The 24,735-nt window shown below is 40.7% G+C and overlaps 1 protein-coding gene across 4 annotated transcripts in view; it reads left to right on the forward strand.

Annotated features, from left to right (window-relative positions):
* Positions 1-23,857, forward strand: part of cmtm6 (CKLF like MARVEL transmembrane domain containing 6) — a 65,551-nt gene extending 41,694 nt beyond the window's left edge. For all 4 annotated transcript variants that reach the window (XM_033012345.1, XM_033012347.1, XM_033012336.1 and 1 more), the window contains exons 3-5: positions 4,802-4,978; positions 18,271-18,369; positions 19,637-23,857. In XM_033012345.1, coding sequence (XP_032868236.1) covers positions 4,802-4,978; positions 18,271-18,369; positions 19,637-19,810 — 450 coding nt within the window. In that variant the 3' untranslated portion in view covers positions 19,811-23,857. The remainder of the gene's footprint in view (positions 1-4,801; positions 4,979-18,270; positions 18,370-19,636) is intronic.
* The last annotated feature ends 878 nt before the right edge of the window (positions 23,858-24,735 follow it).

A 24,735-nucleotide genomic window follows, 5' to 3' on the forward strand; every position in this document is an offset into this window, starting at 1 on the left:
GATGATCTCTGCCTCCTAATCCCATTTTCCAGCCTTCTCCCCATAATCCTCGAAACCCGTTCTAATCACGAGTTTGTCTATCTCTGTTTTAAAAATATCCACTGACTTGGCCTCCACAGCCTCTGTGACAATGAGTTCCACAGATTAACTACCGTCTGACTAAAGAAGTTCCTTCTCACGTCCTTTTTGAAAGGGCGCCCTTTAATTCTGTGGCTCTGACCTCTGGTCCTAGACTCTCCCACCAATGGAAACATCCTTTCCACATCCACTCTATGCCTTTTATTATTCTGTAAGTTTCAATGAGGTCTCCCCTCAACCTTCTACACTCCAGTGAGTAGAGGCCTAGTGCTGTCAAACGCTCATCATATGCTAACCCGCTCATTCCTGGAATCATTCTTGTAAACCTCCTCTGGACCCTCTCCAGAGCCAGCACATCCTTCCTCGGGTATACGGCCCAAAGTTGCTCACAGTACTCCAAATGCGGCCTGATCAGCGCCTTAAGAGCCTCACCATTACATCTCTGTTTTTGTATTCCAATCCTCTTGATATAAATGCTAGCATTGAATTTGCCTTCCCTACTCCTGATTTGACTTGAAAATTAACTTTTCGGGAGTCCTGCACCAGCATTCCCAAGACCCTTTGTACCTCCGATTTCTGGATTCTCTCTCCATTTAGAAAATAATCTACGGCTTTCTTCTTATTACCAAAATGCATGGCTAAGCATTGTGCTATACTAAATTTTATCTGCCACTTATCTACCTATTTTTCTAACCTGTCCAAATTCTTCTGCAGAGTCCCCATTTCCTCCACACTGCCTGCCCCTCCACCTATCTTAGCATCATCTGCAGACTTGGCCACGAAGCCTTCAATCCCCTTATCTAGATCATTAATGTAGATTATTCTGGTTGAAACACTGGGTCCATGAACAGTTTGTTTTTTGCTCTAGATTACAGCATCTGCAGTCTCTCGTGTCGCCAGTTAATTTTGTGTTGTTCGTGCGTTTGAAGTGTGGGCTTGGCTGCATGAGCATCAACATTGTTTGTCTGCTGCATACTGGAGTTGATCTAAGATGTAATGGTTCCGTTCTGTTAGAAAGAATTTCCTGTATATGTCACTGACATTATGTGTGGTATTTCCCATCTCTTCTTCCTGGACTACACTCATCAAAAGTGGTCATGACTCATTTTTCACTTCAAGTGGAATTATTTAATCATGCCTCTAACAGTTAAAATAAACCATGAGCTGAAATTACCATGCGGCATTGCCAGCCTTTGGAAGGGCAGTAACAATGTGTCCTCATTATGCATCTCTGATCCTCCTCATTCAATAATTGGTTCTGTTCAACAAAACCACTTTCGTTATTTGGTACCATACCATGACAGTCAATACGATTAAGTCAATTCTGAATGTTCTGATAGAGAATAGGGTGGCACAGTGGTGCTGCTCTAGAGTTGGTGCCTTAGCATCAGCCTGGTTAGATCCTGACTACGGGTGCTGTATGTACAGAGTTTGTACGTTTCCCCCGTGACCCGTGTGGGTTTTCTCTGGGATCTCAGGTTTATTCCCACACTCCAAATGTGTACAGGTTTGTAGGTTAATTGGCTTGTTATATTTATAAATTGTCCCTAGTGTGTGTAGGATAGTGTTAGTGTGCGGGGATCACTGTCAGCGAGGACTTGGTGGACCAAAGGGCCTGCTTCAACACTGTATCTCTAAATTAAACTAAACTAAAGAAGTCAAGAATTTCTTCACAGATAGATGGTGCTATCCAAATCCTTGGACACCGTGCCTTCTGTTGTTTAGGTGTGGCTAATGTCAACACATTGTAGTCAGTGGCAATATGTAAGCTTTGTCCTGCCCTTGTCTCTCTTCCAGTTTTCTTTCCTTCACCAGCCCCCCCTCCCCCCCCCATTCAGTCTCAAGAATGGTCCTGACCCAAACTGTCACACATCCATGTTCTCCAGAGATGCTGCCTGACCTGCTGAGATACTCAAGCACTTTGTGTCCTTAGATAGCAGTCTCTAAGTGCTCAGTCACGCAATGCTTTGACGCATTTAGTTACAACCATGGCCACCTTTAAGTCCATAACCTAATGTTATGCTTATGCAAACAACGTTTAGATTTTTGACCTGATGGTCCAGTAAAGAGGTAAAAAAAATGAACATGGAACAGTACAGCACTGGGAAAGGCCCTTCGGCCCCACAATATTTAATGCCTACTTAAACTAATCCTTCCTGCCCATATGTGATCCATTTCCCTTCATTCACTGCATATTCATATGTCTATCTTAGTTTTCATTTTTTAGTTTAGTTTTAGACATACAGTGTGAAAACAGGCTCTTCAACTCACCAAGTTCACGCCAACCAGCAATCCCTGTGCACTAGTTCTATCCGACACTTTGGGGTCAATTTACAAAACCCAATTAACCTACAAACCCGCATGTGTTTGGATTGCGAAAGGAAATCCACGCAGTCACATGGAGAACGTGCAAACTCCATACAGACAGCACCCATAGTCAGGATCAACCCGGGTCTCTGGCGCTGTAATAGAGCAACTCTCCCGATATGCCATTGTGCCGTTCTATCTAAATGCCTCTTAAATACTATTAATATTTCTGCTTCCACCATCCTAGCTGGCAGCACATTCAAGGCATCCAAAGCTATTACGTTGACGACTTGAAGTTGAAGTTGTCAATAATCTATGTATATGCACTAGGTGGTGCTGTGTGCCATAAAGTATCATGATTGCTTTCTTTAAGTAAAATTACCATAACGTGCACAAAATAACTTCCATAAATAAATGCATGCCCTGTTTTTTTGTACTTTCCCTCAAACATACTTGTTTTATGATTAATGTTTTGTTTTGCAGCTGTTGGTTCACCTATTCTAGTTTTCTCCAACTTTAAAAGCTTGTATCAAGTTATACTCCTGCCACAACATTGAAATTGCACTAACCGTATCACAAACACCATTCACTGAGATTATGTTCTATTGTCTTTTTCCACCCCTCTATAGCCTTTCACATGATATGAGCACACCAATGCCTTTCATTTGTACCCACACGGGTGCCCATGTGCCCAGAACCAGGAGCCACAGTTTAAGAATAGGGGGTAAGCCATTTAGAACGGAGACGAAGAAACACTTTTTCTCACAGAGAGTTGTGAGTCTGTGGAATTCTCTGCCTCGGAGGGCGGTGGAGGCCGGTTCTCTGGATACTTTCAGGAGAGAGCTAGATAGGGCTCTTAAAGATAGCGGAGTCAGGGGATATGGGGAGAAGGCAGGAATGGGGTACTGATTGGGGATGATCAGCCATGATCACATTGAATGGCGGTGCTGGCTCGAAGGGCCGAGTGGCCTACTCCTGCACCTATTGTCTATTGTCATATGACTGATTGATGTCATATGCCCACATGCCACCTTAACCACTTTAACTGATTGTGCTGCTAATTTCATAAACCCTTGGACTTCTACACGAAGTCCTTTAATATTCCCGCAGTCATTGTGCATGTCCTACACCTTTTAGTCCTCCCAAGGTCCATCATTCACTTGTCATACTTATCAGGATGAAATTCCATTTACCAATGTTCAGTTAATTCTATCAATTGATCCAGATCATTCTGCACTCTACCAATATTCTCCTCACTAAAAAAACAATATTCTGCTGTTGCAGACTAAATAATCTTATTTTCTGCATCCATTCCCAAATCATTAATGTATACAACACACAGCAAGGATCCAAGTATGGAACCTTGTACACCAAGAGCCTCAGACTTTTCATCTCAAAAGCTACCCTCCTCGACTATTGCCTTTTGCTTCCTGTTATCAAGCCTATTTTAGACCTAATTTGCTATCTTAGCTTGCAAGAATTGACCTTAATTCCTCAGCGCTTCACTAGGGAGCCATGAACTCACTAACAGTACTTCACACCATTTTGAGTAACTGATCACTTGAGTAACTGGACATTTGAATTAGATAATGCTTCAATCCCAAATTGAAAAAGGTAGACGTGCCCTCTCTGGCAACATCCAATCTGACCATTCCATGATAAATCAAGCATGCTTTGACCAGAGCCTCTCTATTGTGGTCAATATCCTTTGAAAGCATCAGAAACTACAGCGTCAATGTGGGCCGTGCCTCAGTGATGAGCACAAATAGTCTGGATATCCCATTGCAATGTTCATATTCATTAATAACCGCCAAATGGTCGTTCTTAAAACAGTCCTGGCTTCTGGTTAGTTTGCGCTAATAACTTGTCAAAAAATTGCATTTCCCTGCTGATGACCACTTCCCCATCAGCCCAACTGATCACTAGGTGTGGTTACCGACTTAAGTACATCAGGTCATTGGGTGGCTCTGGCAATCTTTACAGATGGAGCAGAAAAATCATCAGCGTTATGAATATTTATCAATCCAGGTTTCCTTGTATGGCTACTGTGATAGAGATTAGGAATTGCATGCTGATGATCAACAGCAGTAATAAACGGGTTCTATTTTCAAACACGTCCATGTTAACGTTGTGCATAAGTCAGAAAATGCACATAATCTGGTAACCACAAAAGTGCAAAACTTATAAAGGAACAATTACTAAAGGTAGCGATAGAAAGAAACTAGGTCTGCCATTCGTAGACACAAACTTGTATAAATACGTTAGATTCTTGCATCTAATGTGGGGGCTCACTCATTTGTAGGGGGGTCATTAAGTTGGGTCTTTGTAACCTGTAGATGGCCTGTATTTACATTACAGCATAACTTGCAGGTTGTATATTTGTCTTAATTTCTCTTTTGCTTTGTGCCCTGAATAGGTCTTTTCGTTTTTGGCCTTTGTTTTGGAGGAGGTGGTGGCATCCTGCGAGAACTGTCATGCACTTTACTTCTTCGAGTTTGTCAGCTGCAGTGCCTTCTTCCTGACTTTGCTCTTGTTAATTATATTGACCACGTCTCTGAGAGAAAAAGTGAGCAGAGTCAGCTGGCCAAAAGTGGTAAGTATAACGATTGAACAAAGTTTTTGTTTAGCGTGGTAAAGTTGTGGTGATGGTGATGTGATTCTCTTACTCTTTCTATCTATGATGCTGCTTTAACATACTTGCTCAGTCCTAATCAAATGAACATGGATCACAATCACACGCATAAGCAAACTTCAGACTACATCATGAAATTTGTTTCAAGAAGCAATTGAGTGCATGGGATATATAAGGGGACGGGCCCCAGTAACATCCCAAGAGTGGCATTAATCATAAGGTTATAAGGAATAGGAGTAGAATTAGGCCATCGGCCCATCAAGTCTACTCCGCCATTCGATCACGACTGAGCTACAGTGCATTCAGAAAGTATTCAGACACCTTCACTTTTTCCACATTACGTTACTGCCTTATTCTAAAATGAATTAAAATATTTTTTTAATCAATCTACACACTATACCCCATAATAAAAAATCGAAAAAAGGTGTTTAGAAATTTTTGCAAAGTAACAAAAATAAATAACTGAAATATCACATTTACATAAGTATTCAGACCCTTTACTCAGTACTTTGTTGAGGCATCTCTGGCAGTGATTACAGCCTCAGGTCTTCTTGGGTATGATGCTACAAACTTGGCACACCTGTATTTGGGTAATTTCTCTAATTCTTCTCTGCAGATGCTCTCAAGCTCTGTCAGGTTGGATGGGGAGCGTCGATGCACAGCTATTTTCAGGTCCCTCCAGAGATGTTCAATTGAATTCAAGTCTGGGCTCTGGCTGGGTCACTCAAGGACATTCGCAGACTTGTCACAAACCAATCCTGCGTTGTCTTGGCTGTGCGCTTAGGGTTGTTGTTCTGTTGGAAAGTGATCCTCCACCCCAGTCTGAGGTCCTGAACGCTCTGGAGCAGGTTTTCATCAAGGATCTCTCTGTACTTTGCTCTGTTCATCTTTCCCTCGATCCTGACTAGTCTCTTAGTTCCTGCCCTGAAAACATCCCCACAGCATGATGCTGCCACCACCATGCTTCACCATAGGTATGGTATTGGCCAGGTGATGAGCGGTGTCTGGTTTCCTCCAGATGTGACGCTTGGCATCAGGCCAAAGAGTTCAATCTTGGTTTCATCAGACCAGAGAATCTTGTTTCTCGTGGTCTGAAAGCCCTTTAGGTGCCTTTTGGCAAACTCCAAGCGGGCTGTCATGTGCCTTTTACTGAGGAGTGGCTTCTGTCTGGCCACTCTACCATAAAGGCCTGATTGGTGGAGTGCTGCAGATATGGTTGTCCTTCTGGAAGGTACTCCCATCTCCACAGAGGAACTCTGGAGCTGTGTCAGAGTGACCATCGGGTTCTTGGTCACCTCCCTGACCAAGTCTCTTCTCCCCCGATTGCTCAGTTTGGCCGGGCGGCCAGCTCTATGAAGAGTCCTGGTGGTTCCAAAGTTCTTCCATTTAAGAATGCAATGCTGCAGAAATTGTTTTATACCCTTCCCCAGATCTGTGTCTCGACACAATCCTCAGAGGTCTACGGACAATTTTGAGTGTCATAGCAAAGGGTCTGAATACTTATGTAAATGTGATATTTCAGTTATTTCTTTAATTCCTTTGCAAAATTTCTAAACACCTGTTTTCGCTTCATTCTGGTGTATTGTGTGTAGATTGATGATAAAAAAAAAAGAATTTAATCCATTTTAAAATAAGGCTGTGACGTAACGTAAATGTAGAAAAAGTGAAGTGGTCTGAATACTTTCTGAATGCACTGTATTTCTCCCTCCTAACCTCATTCTCCTGCCTTTTCCCCATAACCTCTGACACCTGTACTAATCAAGAATCTATCTCAACCTTAAAAATATCCACTGACGGCCTCCACAGCCTTCTGTGGCAGAGAATTCCACAGATTCACCACTCTCTGAATAAAGACATTTCTCCTCATCTCTTTCCTAGTCCTTTAATACTGAGGCAATGACCTCTAGTCCTAGGCTCTCCCACTAGTGGAAACTAATATTAGCCACTGTCCACAAATGTTTCAATGCATCTACATTTATTCAATTAGAGATGGTGAAGAATATTTCTTAATCGTATTGATTAGGAGCAGAACAAATCCAAGATATTTATTGCTGCATCAGCCTACTTTTTCAAATGTCATGAAAATGTTGAAAGATGATCTGTCTTTTTCACCAGTAAGCTACAGTCTTTTTTCCCCAGTCTTGGACCACTTACTTGTGGGCCGAATCTGACAACAGTTTTCTTTAGGCTTTGGTCAATAGTGGTGCCATCAAGCTATTCTGTATAATAGCTATTTAATTTTCTCAACTATATTACATACTCCTCCCTTGCTGTACTTAATATTTCACATATTTGTTGTTCACCATGGAGGAATATAATACATCTGAGGGAGAATAGTACTAATCTGTCAGAAGCCAAAGGTTTCATTGACCACATTGTAGCGGCACCAAACGTGGTGAATAAGGCCAGACATCAGGCAGGTTCAAACAGTAGTTTTATTCAGGTGTTACATGTTAAGTTAGTCCGCTAACGTAATTGTCATTGCTGCTGTAGCTGAGCGAGGTTGTTCTCTCGGGCTCAGCTACCTGTTGACTCCCTCGGTCTCAAGGTGAGATAAGCTTAAGTAGCAGGACACTCCCCCTAGGTCGTGACGTCACGTGCCAGCCCTCGTAGCTACTAACGAGGGTTCGACCACAAGTGGTCTGTGTATCAGCTGACGCCACAACGTTATATATGCTATAAGACTTAAGGGGCTGTCCCACTGCGGTGACCTAATCTGCAAGTTCAGAAGAGTTTGCCCTCGACTCAAACTCGCAGCATGGTCGACACGAGGTCCTATGAGGTCACTGGAACTCTCCTTCATGTTCGAGGGAAGTTCCTGAATAATTGTGGCCTCAGCTAGGTCGTGGAAAATTTTTCAGCATGTTGAAAAATTTTCCGTGAGTAAAATTTGGTTCTTTTTAGCTCGTAGTGCAGTGGAGTGGGGTCGCTATTTAGTTACAGGCAGTCGATATTTAGTTACAGGCAGTCGAGGGCAGCCGTAAGCAATCTCCTTCGCTGACCAGGCATTTTAATTGGCTCATTGGCGTTTCAGGACCAAGTAAAACCAAGTAGGCAAAATGCCCGCTAAACTTTATTAAACTTCTTAAAAGTGTCTCCCCTTCTTCCCCCCCCCCCTCCCCCCCGCGCTCTCTAAAGGACTTACCGTTACTGTGCAGCCTCTTCATCGCGGGTGTGAATTTCAGACAGCGCTCCCCCACTTTCCCTGGCCCCCGCCTTTGTGATGTGTTTGTGTGTGTGTGTGGTCGGTCGATCCAGCTCGCAGTTTCAACATGGATGGTCGATCCAGCTCGAGGTTTTCCAGGCGAGTGCCCTCGAGCTTGAAGGTCGAAGACACTCTTCTTAACTCGCAGATTAGGTCGCCGCAGTGGGACAGCCCCTTCAGTGCAACCCAGAGTCACCAAAGCTCCCAAGACCCACTAAAGTCATGCTTCTCTGCTCTCACCTTTGGGTCTGAATTCTCATTGGATCAAATAAACTCAAGATGCTAGTTTTGTGTATAGGATGTTGGCTGAACAGCATGTTTCTAGAATAGCGTGCTGCTTTGCTCATTGTGGGCAGCTCTACCAATTTTGTTATATCTTTGTCATGTCAGGTGCCATACAGTTGATGCCTGGCAGTCTATCTGATATTGAATATAGCACCTTCATAAAAATAAAAAAAATCACTCATTACTGTTGGAATAAGACGTTGGTCAAGAAAAATAGCCAGCATCATTGGATATTTGTTTCTTTGTGAAGATTTGCCATAAACTCATTTGCTGACGTGTGCCCACTGGAGGATCTACAATATCATGTATTGTACACATCTCAACATGTGCACAAGCTCGCCTTGCTGTCCGGTAACCATTCTATCTGGTTCAGCTACATTTGTGCAGTGGTAGAGGTGTCAGAGTTCCTCTGAAGTAGGGTAAACTGCTAAATCATCAATCATAAGCCCCCTTGAGTACATTAATTACTGGCCCAAATCCCAAGAATAAAATTTGTTGAAAATTGTCAAGATTGGCTTCACCATGTCTCCTCTTGAAGATGAGCAGAATTTACAGATTGAAAGCATTCTTCTGCATTCTTTATAGTTTGCTCTTTGAATGTTTAGGCACAGTTCAATGTTCTAACGTCTTGTTTAAAAAAAAAAACAAATTGCCAGAAGTGGAGCAGATAATAGGGAAAGTTAACAAATTTCTAGAAATCCTGACAAGTGTGGGTTGCAGCTCTGGACCTCTTCTAAGGAAATGAGGTAGAACAAGTGACTGAAGTGTCAGTAATGGAGTACTTTAGGAAAATACCCCATGGATCGTCCTCATGAACCTTCTCTGAACCACCACCAATGAAATAATATATTTCCTACATCGGAAATTCATAATTATTCACAGCACAATTGGTCATAGTTATACCACACAGAAATAGGATCATTATTCCAACATGTCCATGCCTACAAAATGCTGGTCTCATTTGGCTACACTTGGCCCTAGCCCTCTAACCCTTTCCTATCCATGTATCTTCCTAAATGCTTTTTAAAACTTAATAATTGCACTGGCTTCTACCACCACCTCTGGCAGCATGTTTCATGCACCTACCATCCTCTATGTTGTAAAAACCTGCCCCCTCGAGTCCCCTTTAAGTCTTCTCCCTCTCACTTTCAAGCTATGCCCTTCAGTTTTAGACTCCCCTACCCTGGGGAAAAAGATCAACTATCTACTTTATCTTCACACCTCAGGTTTTATAAACCTCCATATGGATGCCCTTCAGTCTCCTTCAATGCAGGGCAAGCAGTCCCAGCCTATCCAGTCTCTTTGACCTCAATTATTTGTATACTACATTATTAAATTTGGAGAACGTGACGGTGTGTGTGGTATAAGGTTTGCCGATGTCATGAAAATAGATGGGAGGGCAGAATGCAATGAGCCCATGTGGACTCTGCAACAGGATGTGGACAGTTGAGTGTTTGGTTGAGACTGAGCCCATGCAGTTTGAGGTAAGAAAGTGTGAGGTCATACACTTTGGTACGATTAATCAAATGCAGACTATTGTCTAAATGGAGAAGCAGTGCATTTAAGTGGAGTACAAGGGGTTTGGGGTGTTCTTGTGCTGTAGTAAGTCTTCCCCAATTTTATACTCCATTCCCAATGAAATAAGAGCCAGCCTTTTGTTAGTCCTCCCTATTACCTCCTCCACTTCTATGCCAGCTTTCTACGTTTTATGCACAAATATTTCCTAATTCTCATTGTGCTGCAGGTTTTCTCCAATTAAACAATATTTTTCTCTTGTTGTTCTCAAAATGAGCAACTTCACATTTTTCCTGACCATGGTCCATTTGCTGATTTATTGCAATATCTTATTTAAAAACATTATATATTACTTGCATTCGCCTTTCCACCTATTTTTAACATCCACAAATTTGACTACCATACATTTGTTCTCTTCCTCCATCTTTTACACATCTCGTAAACTGTTGTCTTCAATAACTCATCCTTCTCCAATGCTATTAGTATTATTAAGGAGAAAAGTTAATTTTCCAAATACTTACTGGCTCAAGAGCTAAGAGCCCATAGAATCCAGGACAGTTTCATAATTACATTGGCAATAGGAGGCCCAAGATGATGGTTCAGGGGTTTTTAGGATTATAAGCTTCCAATCAGTGGTGTATTGCAGGTATTGGTAATGAACCAAGTGTAAACCATCCTTTAAAAAGACACAGATTAATACATTAAGGATTGATTTGTTCAGATAAATCATGTTTGACTAATCATTGAGTTTTTCCCAAGGAGAGAGATCGTCAATGAGTGCAGCAAAGAAGAAGTTGACAGGAAACATAATTGATTTATATAATGCCCTAGATAAGTTCCAAATGGGGAAAACCTCTTTTCTATAGCAGGAGAGTCAGAGCAATGGGGCATAGATTTAAAGTTAATTGGTATAAATATGAGAGGTGAGATTGTGGATTGTATTCTTTTCCTAGAGTGCAGTAGAGGTCATGCAGAGGTAGGCAAAGTCATAGAATCTTACAGCATAGAACCAGGCCCTTCGGCTCAACTTGCTAACACCAGCCAACGTGTCCCATCTACACGTGTCCCACCTGCCCATAGTTTGGCCCATATCCCTTTAAACCTGCCTTATCCATGAACCTGTCTAAATGTTTCTTAAATGGTGTGATAGTACTTGTCTCAACCACGTCCTCCGGCAGCTCGTTCCATACACCCACCACCCTTTGTGTGAAAAAGTTACCCCTCAGGTTCCCATTAAATCTGATTTATTCCTCTCATGATTTTGCACACCTCTATAAGATCACCCCTCATCCTCCTGTGCTCCAATGAATAGAGTCCTAGCCTGCTCAACCTTTCCCGATAGCTCAGAGCCTCGAGTCCTAGCAACATCCTCATAAATCTTCTCTGCACCTTTTCCAGCTTGACAACATCTTTCCTATAACATGGTGAACACGATACTCTAAATGCGGCTTCACCAACGTCTTATGCAATTGCACATGACCTCCCAACCTCTATACCGATGAAGGTCAATGTGCAAAAACCCTTTTTGACCACCCTATCTACCTGAGATGTCACTTTCAATGAACTATGTACCAATACTCCTAGATCCCTCTGTTCTACAACTCTCCCCAGAGCCCTACTGTTCACTGTGTAGGTCCTGTACATGTTAGACTTCCCAAAACTCCACAGCTCGCATTTCTCTGTATTAAATTCCATTAACCATTCCTCAGCCCACCTGCCCAACCGATCAAGATTAAGATGTTATGCCATTTTCTTTTGCCTGTCCAGTAGCTGAATACTTTGGGCTTTGTAAAGGCATAAGATGCTGTTGAAGCTGGAATCTGGAGTTTAAAAAAAAAAAGAAACTGGAGGAACTCAGTTGGTCAAGCAGCATCTGTGGAGACAAAGGAATGGTCAACGTTTCAAGTCGAGACCATGCATTAGGACTGGGAGTGCAGTGGAAAGATAGCTAGATGAAACTGGACATAGGGTGGCGGCGGAGGGGCCGAAGGAATGATAGAACTGAGTGGCGGAGAGGAAGGAAACATGAACCAAGAGATATCACATTGGCTTTACTGCCAATTACCATACTAACAGGGGATGTGCATAACTTAAGGGCAGAAACTTGTGGTTTTTGATAAAGGTTTTGGTTCTCAGGAAGCTGTAGCAGGAAGTGCACCTGTTCATTTGAGCATGTGGGTTGCTTGCAGGCAAAAATAAAGAGGAACTATGCTTTGAACTGGTCTATTTTTGAAATGATTAATTCCTGGGGGCGTGTGTTTCGTATCTTTATCCTCCCACTGTCATAATGCCTTTTTCCTCTTTCTGAGTGATTCTGAGGGGAGGTGCAACGAGACCAGAATGTGCTTATACATCAGTCACTGAAAGTAAGCATGCAGGTACAGCAGGCAGTGAAGAAAGCTAGTGGCATGTTGGCCTTCATTGGAGATGATTTGAGTTTAGGAGCAAGGACCGACTGTACCTACAAGGACAGGGCCCTGGTGAGACCGCACCTGGAGTATTGTGTGCAGTTTTGGTCTCCTAATTTGAGGAAGGATACTCGTGCTATTGAGGGAGTGCAGCGTAGGTTCACCAGGTTAATTCCCGGGATGTCGAGACTGACATATGAGGAAAGAGTGGGTTGACTGGACTTGTATTCACTGGAATTTAGAAGGATGAGAGGGTATCTTATAGAAACATATAAAATTCTTATGGGATTGGACAGGCTAGATGCAGGAAAAATGTTTGCCGTGTTGGGGGAGTCCAGAACCATGGATCACCGTTTAAGAATAAGGGGTAGGTCATTTAGGACTGAGATGAGGAAAAACTTTTTTACCCAGAGAGTTGTGAATCTGTGGAATTCTCTGCCACAGAAGGTAGTGGAGGCCAATACACTGGGCGTTTTCAAGAGAAAGTTAGATTTAGCTCTTGGGACTAAAGGAATCAAGAAATATGGGGAAAAAGCAGGAATGGGATACTGACTTTAGATGATCAGCCATGGTGCTATCTAATGGCCTACTCCACCTATTTTTCTATGTTTCTATTGTATACTACCACTTGCAATGGCAGTAACTAATTTATTTGAACTATCACCTTCAACAACATTTTTGTATTTTAAAATTCATTTATTTTTGTAAATCAGAACTATCTCATGGTCATGACCCTTCATTCTCTAGTAATTGGCAAAGTTCAGTTTCATACTGAATACAATGAAATAATCACAATTTTTTTTTAAATCAATTCAGATCCTACCATTTTTTAAATTACCTTATTTCTTTTTCTCCTGCTTAGTATAAATTCATAGTGTGGCCATTCAATTTCCTTTTCGATCATTTTATATTGATTTTAATGTATAGGACGGAACTGCAGGTGCTGGTTTACACTGAAGATAGGCACACAGTGCTGGAGTAACTCAGCGGGAAAGGCAGTATCTCTGGAGAGAAGGAATGGATGGTGTTTGGGGGCGGGGGTCAGAAGTCACACTATAATGTAATGGTAGCTATGGTCTGCAGGACAGCATCACAACATTTTGAGGATTTTTCACTTTGAAGGTTTAAAGGTGCAAAATGCTTCCATTGAATTCCATGTCTTTCCCTCCCCCACCTGTCCCCTCTCTCACCTGGTTATAATGCTTATTGAGCTTATTAAACTGAGTGGTTCTGAATGGTTAGTCATTTCATGATGGATTGCTCTGAACATTGATCATCGTGTAGCGTTTTCTCCCATATTATTTCAGAAGCAAGCCTCCAGAAATCTTATTTATTTTGAAGAAAGGAAAATGAAAGAAAACATTTCCTTTAGTCAATTAGTTTAATGTTTTTTCTACTTACCAAAAGAATGAAAGGCGAATAGATGCTTTTTTTTTAAAGGTGGAATATTGGATGTGATATGGTTCCCAAAACTGCATGTTGAATTAATATAATATTTGAAAAAATTAAGTTATGAGAATAAGTAGGAGAATCTGATGAACAACATAAAGATGTTTAACTGATGATTAAACACTACTTAATAAGGAAAAACGTGAAATAATTGGTTAAGCTTTTTAGCATAACTTGATGTGAAAATAGCTATTTTTAAAATGGGAAATTATTAAATTGTCTGCTTCTAAAGGTGGTTTCTAATTTGAATATTTAGTTAAACCAACCATGGCCAATAGGACCATGCAAGCTGACAAACTGATAGTTGCATTGAGCTATTTCTTGGATAGCCTCTTAAAATATTGGGTTTCTTGAATTATAGATGTTCGTTAGTCATTGGAACAGAATTAGGCCATTCAGCCCATCACGTCTACTCTGCCATTCAATCATGGCTGATCTATCTTTCCCTCTCAATCCAATTCTCCTGCCTTCTCCCAGTAACCTTTGACACATTTATTAACCAAGAACGTATCAATCTCTGCTTTAAAAATACCCAAAGACTTGTCCTTCACAGCCTTCAGTGCAATGAATTCCACAGATTCACCACCCTCTGGCTAAAGAAATTCCTCCTCATCACCTTTCTAAGGTACATCCTTTTATTCTGAGGCTGTGCCCGCTGGTTCTAGGCTCTCCCACTAGTGGAAACATCCTCGCCACATCCATTCTATCCAGGCCTTTCATTATTTGGTACGGTTCAATGTGATCTTCGCATATCTTTCTAAACTCCAATGAGTACAGTCCGAGAGCCATCAAACACTCATCATACATTAACCCAATGATCCCCAGGATCATTCTTCCCCATCAGCGGGGAAGCATATAATCCTCCAACATTTTTACTACCTCCAACGGGATCCCACAACTAGCCACATCTTCCCATCCCCACCCCTTTCTGTTTTCCGCAGAGACTATTCCCATCGCAACTCCCTGGTTAACTCATCTCTTCCCACCAAGCCACACCCTCCCCAGGTACCTTCCCCTGCAAACGCAGAAGATGCAACACCTGTCCCGATACCTCCACTCTCGACTCTGCCCAGATGCCCCGACACTCCTTTCAGGTGAGACAGAGGTTCACCACCTCCTCCAACCTCATCTTCTGTATCTGCTGTTCCAGATGTGGACTCCTATATATCGGCGAGGTGAAGCGCGGACTCAGCAATCGTTTCGCTGAACACCTTTCCTCAGTCTACGTGATCTGCCAGTTTCCAAACTCCCATTTTAACTCCCATTCCCATACTGACCTTTCTGTCCTGGGCCTCCTCCATTGTCAGCGAGGTCAAACATAAATGGGAGGAATTGGAATATTAGATGTGGCCCTTGTGGCTAAGGGGATCAGAGGGTATGGAGAGAAGGCAGGTACGGGATACTGAGTTGGTTGATCAGCCATGATCATATTGAAAGGCGGTGCAGGCTCGAAGGGCCGAATGGCCTACTCCTGCACCTAATTTCTATGTTTCTATGTTTCTATGAACAGCACCTTATATTTCTCTTGAGCAGCTTACAACCCAGCAGAATGAATATTGATTTCTCTAGCTTTAAGTAATCCTTGCATCCCCTCTATGAGTAATCCTTGCATCCCCTCCCCATCCACCTCTCCCAAACCCTAGTTGTTGTGCAAGTTTTACTGTCATCCCGTTGAGTTCCACTCTCTGTATAAACCGTTATCACCTATCCCTCGGCCAACAGTGGACCATTGTGGACTGCACATTTACTTGATTATCATTGCTTTTTGCATATCTTCCATTCATTTCTCCTAAGTACCGTCTATATATTACAAGTTCCCCTTTCCCATGACTCTCAGTGAAGAAGGCTCTCGGCCCGAAACATCACCTATTCCTTTTCTCCAGAGGTGCTGCCTGACCCGCTGAGTTGCTCCAGTTTTCTGTGTCTGTCTTCAGTGTAAATCAGCATTTGCAGTTCCACCCTACACATCATTCTTGTAAACTTCCTCTGGACCCTCTCCAACGCCAGCACATCCCTCCTAGGATTAGAGGTTCAAAACTGCTCACAATACCAAATGTGATCTGACGAGTGCCTTATAAAGCCTCAGCATTACATCCCTGCTTTTATATTCTAGTCCTCTCAAAATGAATGCCAACATTGCATTTGCCTTCCTTATTCAACCTGCAAGTTACCTTTCCGCAAACTTTGCTTTGCTGTATTTCACCTGCCACTTCTTTGCCCGCTCTCCCAACCTGACTATGTCTTTCTGCACATTTCTTGCTTTCTCTACACTACCTGCCCCTCCACCTATCTTCGTATCATCTGCAAACTTGGCTGCAAAGCCATGGATTCCATCATCCAAATCATTGATGTACAACATGAAGAGTTGTGGACACAGTACAGACCCCTGCGGAACACCAGTGACGTCCAGCAGCCAACCAGAAAAAGCCCCCTTTATTTCCACTCTTTGCCTTCAGACATGCAGTCTATCATGTCCATGCTAGTATCTCCCCTCTAATACCATGGGCACTAATCTTGTTTAGCAGCCTCATGTGCTGCACTGTAATAAAGGCCTTCTGAAAATCCAAGTATAAAATAAGGTACCCTGCTTGTTGTTTTAGAGTACCTGATTCATCTGACTCAAGAAGTCTCTAAAGAAGGGTTCTGATCTGAAATATCCTCCTTCCATTCCCTCCTCATCTGCTACCTGACCTATTGAGTTACTCAAGTACTGTGTGAGATACTCAGGAGCTAGACTTGAATTGTTTGGGATTATTTGATGCTGTAATTTCCTAATGAGCCAGAAGGAACTGGAGGGCACCTCAACTCCATAAATCCTGGAACATAGAAAAGTACAGCACAGGAATAGGCCCTTCGGACCACAATTTCCCCGCCGAACATGATGCCAAGCTAAACTAATCTCTTCTGCCTGCACATATCCATATCTCTCCATTGCCTGCATATCCATGTACTTATCCAAAAGTCTCTTAAATGCCACTATTGTATCTTCCTCCGCCACCACCCCTGGGAGCGAGTTTCAGGCACCCACCACTCTGCAAAAACCTTGTTGCTGTTCCAAAACTTAACTTTGATGTGCTACATATGAAGAGAACACATATAAACTAACTGTTCTGTCCAGAAGAACAAAGTTGGAGATGAGGGAGAGGAATGAGATTCTTGGCAGCACAGCAGGCAGAAACTGTGGTCATTCTGACTTTAGTTGAAGGGAATTTCTCTTCCTTCATTACAGGATATTAAATATATAGTCTGATAATGTGGAAACTGTGCAGTTCTGGCTTGGTATGGATGATGGAGGTGTAATTGTGTTGATATGCATGTGAAAACTACCTGAGTATTTTCTGATGATTTTAGCTGAGAGTCTGAATGCTGGTAAGGAAGAGGAGGAGGCTAAGTATGGCTCTTTTAGGGAACCAAAAGGTAAAATGTGTTAGCAAAAAAGTGGTTTGTTATAAGTGGGTGGAAAATTTTGGAAACTTCTAAACCTGAATATTCTTTCAAAGTTTTACAGAATAGCATAAAATGGTTCATATATGTTTTTTACTCATAGTTCCTTCAATTTACAATAGTAAGCATAATTGTAAAGAAACACAATTGAAAGAATTGTTACACTGCAGGTAGTTCTGCTATAATGGATTTCTATAAAGCAAATTGACTATAATGAGGTTGGATTTTGGACACTGCATGCATTTGCATAGGTTGCATTTGTTATAACAAGGCCAAGACCAGGAATACCTGTTTACATCTGTGTTTTGAAGGTAACTATAGCCTGCTCTACCAACATTTGATTTTTATTTAATGCATGCTTTCTCAGGAGTATACCAATCTCATTATAGCAGAACTAACCTGTAGCTAATGATTTTTCTTTAAAAAAAATAGCAGCAGGTAAGTGGACATTGAAGGATTAGATGTAGAAGAGGTTAAGAAAAACCTATTATAATATTTGTAATAATCTACCAAATATTGTAATGAGATTGTCAGTATTGTATTGTCCAAAGATTTGTATGATTGGACTTGCAGCAAACAATTTATTTACAGAGATGATGGGCACTAAGGCATTTTCTTTAGAAAATACAATAAGGTTTTACAGTAAGAGGGTAGTTGCATATAAATTATATGCATAAACTCAATCTTGGTTGCCTCAATTGGTGCAATCCCAAGTTGAGTGATTGTGAATCACTTTCACTCCAGCTCGGAATAATGCTGACTCATTTAAATAGCCCAAATAAAACTGATGATGAGCAGGACAGTAGTGAGAGGGAAGAGGTTTATAATGCATAAGCTGTGATTTACAGTCTTGTCTAATTCTAATGCTTTTTCACCGTCCCTTGATAGAACACTAGTTGATTAAGACACCTGAAATTCACGTGATGTCATTCTGTTTCACGTCACAGGACTTCTGTTACACTGCTGTGATAGCATCATTTTTCCTGATTGCCTCTTTGGTATTTGCAGCCAAGAATGAGGGATCTCATGTCGAGAAAGCAGCTGTTGTAAGTTTTGCCATTATTTTCAATTCTCCTTGTGTTGTCATGAACACCACTGAATGGCAATTGGGAAACAAACCCATGAGAATCGGTGGTCCTCAACTGATTAGTCTCCACATTAGACAAAAAATGCTGGAGTAACTCAGTGGGATAGGCAGCATCTCTGGAGAGAAGGAATGGGTGATATTTTGGGTCGAGACCCTTCTTCAGTCTAGTCAGGGGAAAGGGAAATGAGAGATATAGACAGTGATGTAGAGAGATATAGAACAAATGAATGAAAGATATGCAAAATAATAACGATGATAAAGGAAACAGGCCATTTATCAGCTGTTTGCCAGGTGAGAACGGGAACCAGATGCGACTTGGGTGGGGGCGGGTTGGAGGGAGTGGGAGTGCAGGGTTACTTGAAGTTGGGTAAATCAATATTCATACCACTGGGTTGTAAATGCCCAAGCGAAATATGAGATGCTGTTACTCCAATTTGCGATTAGCCTCACTCTGACAATGGAGGAGGCCTAGGGCAGAAAGGTCAGCGTGGGAATGGGAAGGGAAATTAAAGTGTTTAGTAACCGGGAGATCAGGTAGGTTCAGGCTGACTGAGCGAAGGTGACATTAGTTCAGTTCGCAAATGTGTCTCCCAGGAGGTTGTTGGTCCAAGACCCACTCCAGATTCTTGAGCTCACAAATCTAGGCACCACTGCAGCCATTAAAATATAGCACTGTCTGCCATCTTAAATAGATGTAAACACAGCACTATTTTGAAAAGTTAATGTTATGCTTTGTTTCCCTGCCGATACTTATTCCTTAATCAGCATCAAAAAATCTAATTAGTTACTTATTACATTTTTATTAAGGAGAATTTGCTAAGTGCAAATTGGCTGTGGTGTTTTCTACTGTACCAAAGGGAGTTTAAAGCCAATTAAATGTTTCTTGAAGTGATGCATGTTGGAATATCTAGTCTGTAAAAGACTGATTCCCCAAATTACTATCTGCTAAATTAAATTCAAGAAAGAGATAAATGAGCCTCACTGAGAGGATCAGTTTCCGGAGTTGACTGTGTCAAGGTTTTTTTATTTGGTCGGGCCCTGCAACCCCAAAAGGCCAAGGATAGACTGTGATTGGTGCTCAGTCAGCCTCTGAACAATTAGATCAAGTTGCTTCCACTGTTCATTTCACCACAGGTAGCTTATTATATTTCAAATTGCCTAGTTTATGGATTGGCAGAAAGAGGTTTGAGGTGAGATTCCCATTTTGTTTGTTTTTACTTTTCTAGGCATTTGGATTCATGGCTACTTTAGCCTTCGCGGTGGATATTCTGCTGTGTTTGAAAGAAAAGGAATGGCCCATGAGCAAAAATGAAACGGTACAAGCTGAGACCCCAAGAGACCCCAAAACTGTGAAAGGAGAGACAGAACCACTGAATGAGCCCGGAACTATACCTGTCTGAGCTACAAAGGCAAAAATCTTGTTTTTTTTACAACTTTACCTATTTTGTGTACATTTGTATTTTGAATACTCAGACTTGATCCAACAGAGTAGCAAACAAACTGTTCAGAGATGTATTATTCTCTTTGGCCTTACTGGCAAGTGTTTCTTTTACTAGTTGGGGGACTCCGTGACATGATACAAAGTCCTTTCCCTCATTTACCCATGTTTCCTTTATATACATGTTTTAATAGACTGCACTGTATGCAGATGGGATAAAATTAATGATCTTTGTTTTCTGTGGTAATATGTGTTGATGGCCCCTTGGACTGAAGCTTCTTCCTATTATGAAGCATGCCTTTTTTTTGGGAAGCTCAAATTTAAGCTACTTCTTAAATCATATCTTTGTGCCTTTTTAAATCAAACGTTATATAAAATACACAATCCAATTTGTTTTTACATGATCTTTAAAGTAAATGACAGAGCTAGTATACTAATTTTCACTGTATTCATCCCCAAATTATTCAGTTTGCTTGAAGCAATAATATTTGTATCAATAATTAAGTATTGTCTTCCAGATCAGAAATAGACAGTGCTTATTATTCAGCTGAAGTGTATGAAAGGACATCTGATAATTTGTAAGATTCATAGAGCATTGCAGCAATATGAAGAACCAAACTTTTTGAATTTAAGAATATGGCTGTCCTGGTTAATGGCTGAATTGATTAGTTGCCATTCAACAAGATTTTAATCATTCGGTAAAATAAACTTTAATATTTTAATATATTTTACCCTCTGCAAAAAATACTCAGGAATGTTATCCTACTAAAGTATCACAATTAATCTAATGGTCAAACCTTTTAGAGAATTTAACCTAACTAGAGAATTGAGGTGTCATTTAGGGCTGACCCTATATCTGAATTGGTTTTGTTAGCTTAATTTTATTGAGCACATCAGCCAGCTTGGTTTAACGTATATAACTTTAAAATTCCATCATTTACTGGGTGTAATGCATTCAAATTTCATGCAGCAAAAAACTACATTGAAATTCTTTAAGTGGAAAGATCGTTGGCAGTTAGACACTAATTTTTATGAAGTAACCTGAGGCAATAGTAAAAGTTGTCTTTATTCAAGAACTACCACAATTAAACATATTGCAGAATACTTGGCCGCCTCACTGGCGGGTGAATATGTTTCTTGTAATGTCCTCATGGGCTGATCTAGACAGAATTGAGATGGACCAACCAACATAACAATACTCCATAGCTAATGTATAACTTTTTAAACTAATATATTTACTCGTATGTTACTGAGAGTTTGTGGGTGCAGAGGTACCCTGCTACTGGCTAATATAGGGAATGTAGTTAGTAAAAGCAGTGGACTGGCATAAAAATCATGGATACCAGGTATGCTTTAAAATATGTTCAAAAGCAACAAGTCCACATGTATCAATATGTTCTTCAATACATCAACACTGCATAAGACTTGATTAGAAAGTGTGATGTGTAAAAGCAGAAATGCAATGAAATGAGCAGCTTTTTATGCGATGTGTGTTAACAAAGAGACTTCAGGATTTGATTATTTACAGGTAAATTAGTTTATAATCTGACTGATAATTAAATATTTACCATGTATTTTTAAATCTAATAAATTGTTGCTTTGAAAACCGACTGTGTAGATTTGCACTGGGGAAAGGCAGAAAACCCTGTTCACAAATATAGGTGTTCCTCTGTGTTTCTAATTATTCTACATCAAACAAAATTTGTTTTTCCATAGAGTAACCTGCTTTCAGCATTCCAAAAGGAATTGAATACATTGCCATTTTTTTCTGATATTTTACAAAACTAAATGCTGTTCTTTTCTGTAGGTAAACCTCCACCATAAAAGTCTATTGCAGTATAATATTCTCAGACCTGCAGTGTGATAGAAAAACGACCAATTATTTTAAATATAATTTCCCCCCCCCTCCCCATTCTCCTGTTGTTGTAAGTAACAACCAATCAGCTGTCCTGGGTTAAATATAAAGAAAAACAATGTGGGTGACTGCTACTTGTCTATCCGCTTGTATTGAGCGATGCTTTAAACCGAGGTAGGATAAACATGGTTATTGAATGTTGTTGGATTTAACATATTCTCAATCTGGCATAGCAGATTCTGATGTGGCTTTATACATTGTATGCGCGTGTTAATACATTTTGCTGTTACATGTCTCAGAGCAATCTGAAGAAACACTATTGAATATTCTATATGATTAACAATGTTTTGTTAAAATTTTCACGGATATGGTGAAAGCAAATTTCTGGTGAAGGGGCTTTCTTTGTCTTTTAGCAAAATATAACTTGTAACAAATGTGCATGTTCCAAAATTCCTGAGGATTAGTTTGCAGCATTGTGGTGTAGCAGTTAGTGCTGTTGCCTCAATTCCAGAGACCCAAGCTTAACCTTAACATCAGGTGTTGTCTGTGCAGAATTTGTGCATTTAGTGACAATGTGGGTTTCCTCTGGTTGCTTCAGTTTCCTTTCGCATTGCACGATCAAGTGGCCTCTGTTAATTATCCCTTGGTGTACATCAACAGCAAAAACAATCAAAAGGGGGTTGGGGCGAGAAATGTGATGGAAGGGTATGGGGCATGTTGGTTTTCTTCCCCAGATGACAGCACAAACTAAATGGCTACATTTTCACTATTGGTAAAAATATGTTTTTTGTCATATCTGTATGACTAATCTTATGACACTGATGTTGATCATATTGATTTATTAATTAGTTTAATGTTGTTGTAACTAGTAATTGGTTGTTGAAGGACCATATTGTTTCTGTGAGTGAGGGTTGGTGCTGTTGTCTATCAAATCACTTTGCAAGTATCACTGTTCAGTCATAAAAAAATATTTTGTGGGACCTGAGGAAGGAATCTGACTGCTATTGGGGCGAGATGATCGGTAGCCCGGTGTAGATTGTCTCTGGTTTGAGGTCTCGGTCAGCTTCAGTCTAAATTGAGCTCCAAGGAGCGGGGAGAAAGTGCCTTTAAAAAAATGTCATTAGCAGGAAGAGCAACCAGTCTTTGGCTTCATGGTGAATATCAATGGATTATAATGCTGCTATGTTGCAGGTGGGAAAAGTCAAGTGTAGTTATTTCATGTTGGCTGTCAAGGTTATGCTGTGACTGTTAATTGCACTATTGCATTGCTAGTTTTTATTGTGAATTGCAGTTTCTTCCAACTTTAAGATTAAATTCAGAATTGGTTGGTCAACAGGTAAATCAGGAAATAAAGATTTTGATAATAATGGAGAATGATTGGAAGCTATATCTAATATTAATTAATTTTAGATGTTGATGAATTTCTATCGTAAGTAGCTTTAGAACTAAATGGCAATGATATTTAGATCCATATCTGGATAATTGATCTTGGATTTGGTTAATTTGATTTTTGGATTGAATATGAAGAATTGCTGTTGAAATGATAATTGGCTAAATCATTTGCTATTAGAAAATACTACGTGCCAATTGTTTTTAACAAAACATTGTTGCTTATATATCAAACAAGATGAAATAATATTGCAATGGAAAAGATTTAGTGAAGCATTTTGTTCCATGAAGGTTCTAAGATTTACATGGCTCTCATTACCAATAATGTACATTTATTGATGAATCAAAGGTTTACTGTATTCCCGTGTTATCCTTCAGTTTATAATTGTATATTCATAATTTTTTTTTTAATTGTGTTGGGGAAAAATTAGTTTTTAGATGTCAATACTTTTATTTGCTCACTTTGTACTGAAGCAATTTTAATGATATTAATTCCTTAAACTCACACTACTTCTACCTGTTATCAGAAAATACGTTTGCAATGGTAACACATTCAGTACGCATACAAGTGCATTGTAAAATGTAGTAGGCACATTGCCGTGCAGGCAGATGCAAAGGTTTATTGGGTCCTTATAAATTCCAATAATACATATTTGGGATCTTTTACTAAGATTGTGCTTCAACTATGATTATGTATAATTTGTTTTACATGCTCGTGTTTCTTTGTACCTCTGTAATTCAAATGAATAAAACTCCTTAAAATCATGTGACTTCTGTGTGCTGTTTGTCAGGTCACTGGGAAACAAGGCGGATAGCTCATAAAAAAGAACCGTATTTTTTAATCCATCTCTGAAATCAGTACTGAAATTCATCCAGGAAATATAGCTGGTACCAGTTTGATTCTGTGTTAGTAAGAGCAACAGAATAGTCACTTGCATCCCCAAGAAGGAAGTGCCACTCCTCAGGAATCTGTAGACTGCAAAGTGAAACAGACCAGCCTTGATAGAGATTATGTGTGGCCAGCAGCCAACCAGACTCCAGAGGTGTATCTGAGGGCAATAAAAGCCCAGTAGACTTGACGGGCAGAGATCCTAAATTGCGAAACGGCAATTCTGCCATTCAGCCCATCATGTTTGTACCACCATGATGCCAAACTAAGATAATCCCATCTTCCTGAATGCGGTTCGTATCCCTCCAATTATGTCCTCTACTATTTGACATTTCCACTCTGGGATAAAGACTCTGACTGTCGATCATATCCATGCCTCTCATTTTATATATTTCAGCTTACCCCTTGACATCCAGTGCCCCCCTCCCCCAAAAACATGTGGCATATCTAAAGTTGTGTGCAGCTGCAACACGTCCTGAATATCATGTCTGAAGAAGGGTCTCGACCCGAAACGTCACCCGTTCCTTCTGTCCAGAGATGCTGCCTGCCCCGCTGAGATACTCCAGCTTTTTGTGTTCATCTTTGGTTTAAACCAACATCTGCATTTCCTTCTTACAAATTTTGCCTGCAACATGACCTGCTAACTTTTATTTACCCAATGCCCTGACCATTGAAATCAAGCATGCTGTATGCCATTTTTACCACCCTATTCAAAAGAGATTCCTCTACATCAGTGTTCCTCAGGGTCCTGCAA

The sequence above is a fragment of the Amblyraja radiata genome, chromosome 2 (assembly GCF_010909765.2).
Source record: "Amblyraja radiata isolate CabotCenter1 chromosome 2, sAmbRad1.1.pri, whole genome shotgun sequence".
Classification (NCBI taxonomy): domain Eukaryota; kingdom Metazoa; phylum Chordata; class Chondrichthyes; order Rajiformes; family Rajidae; genus Amblyraja; species Amblyraja radiata.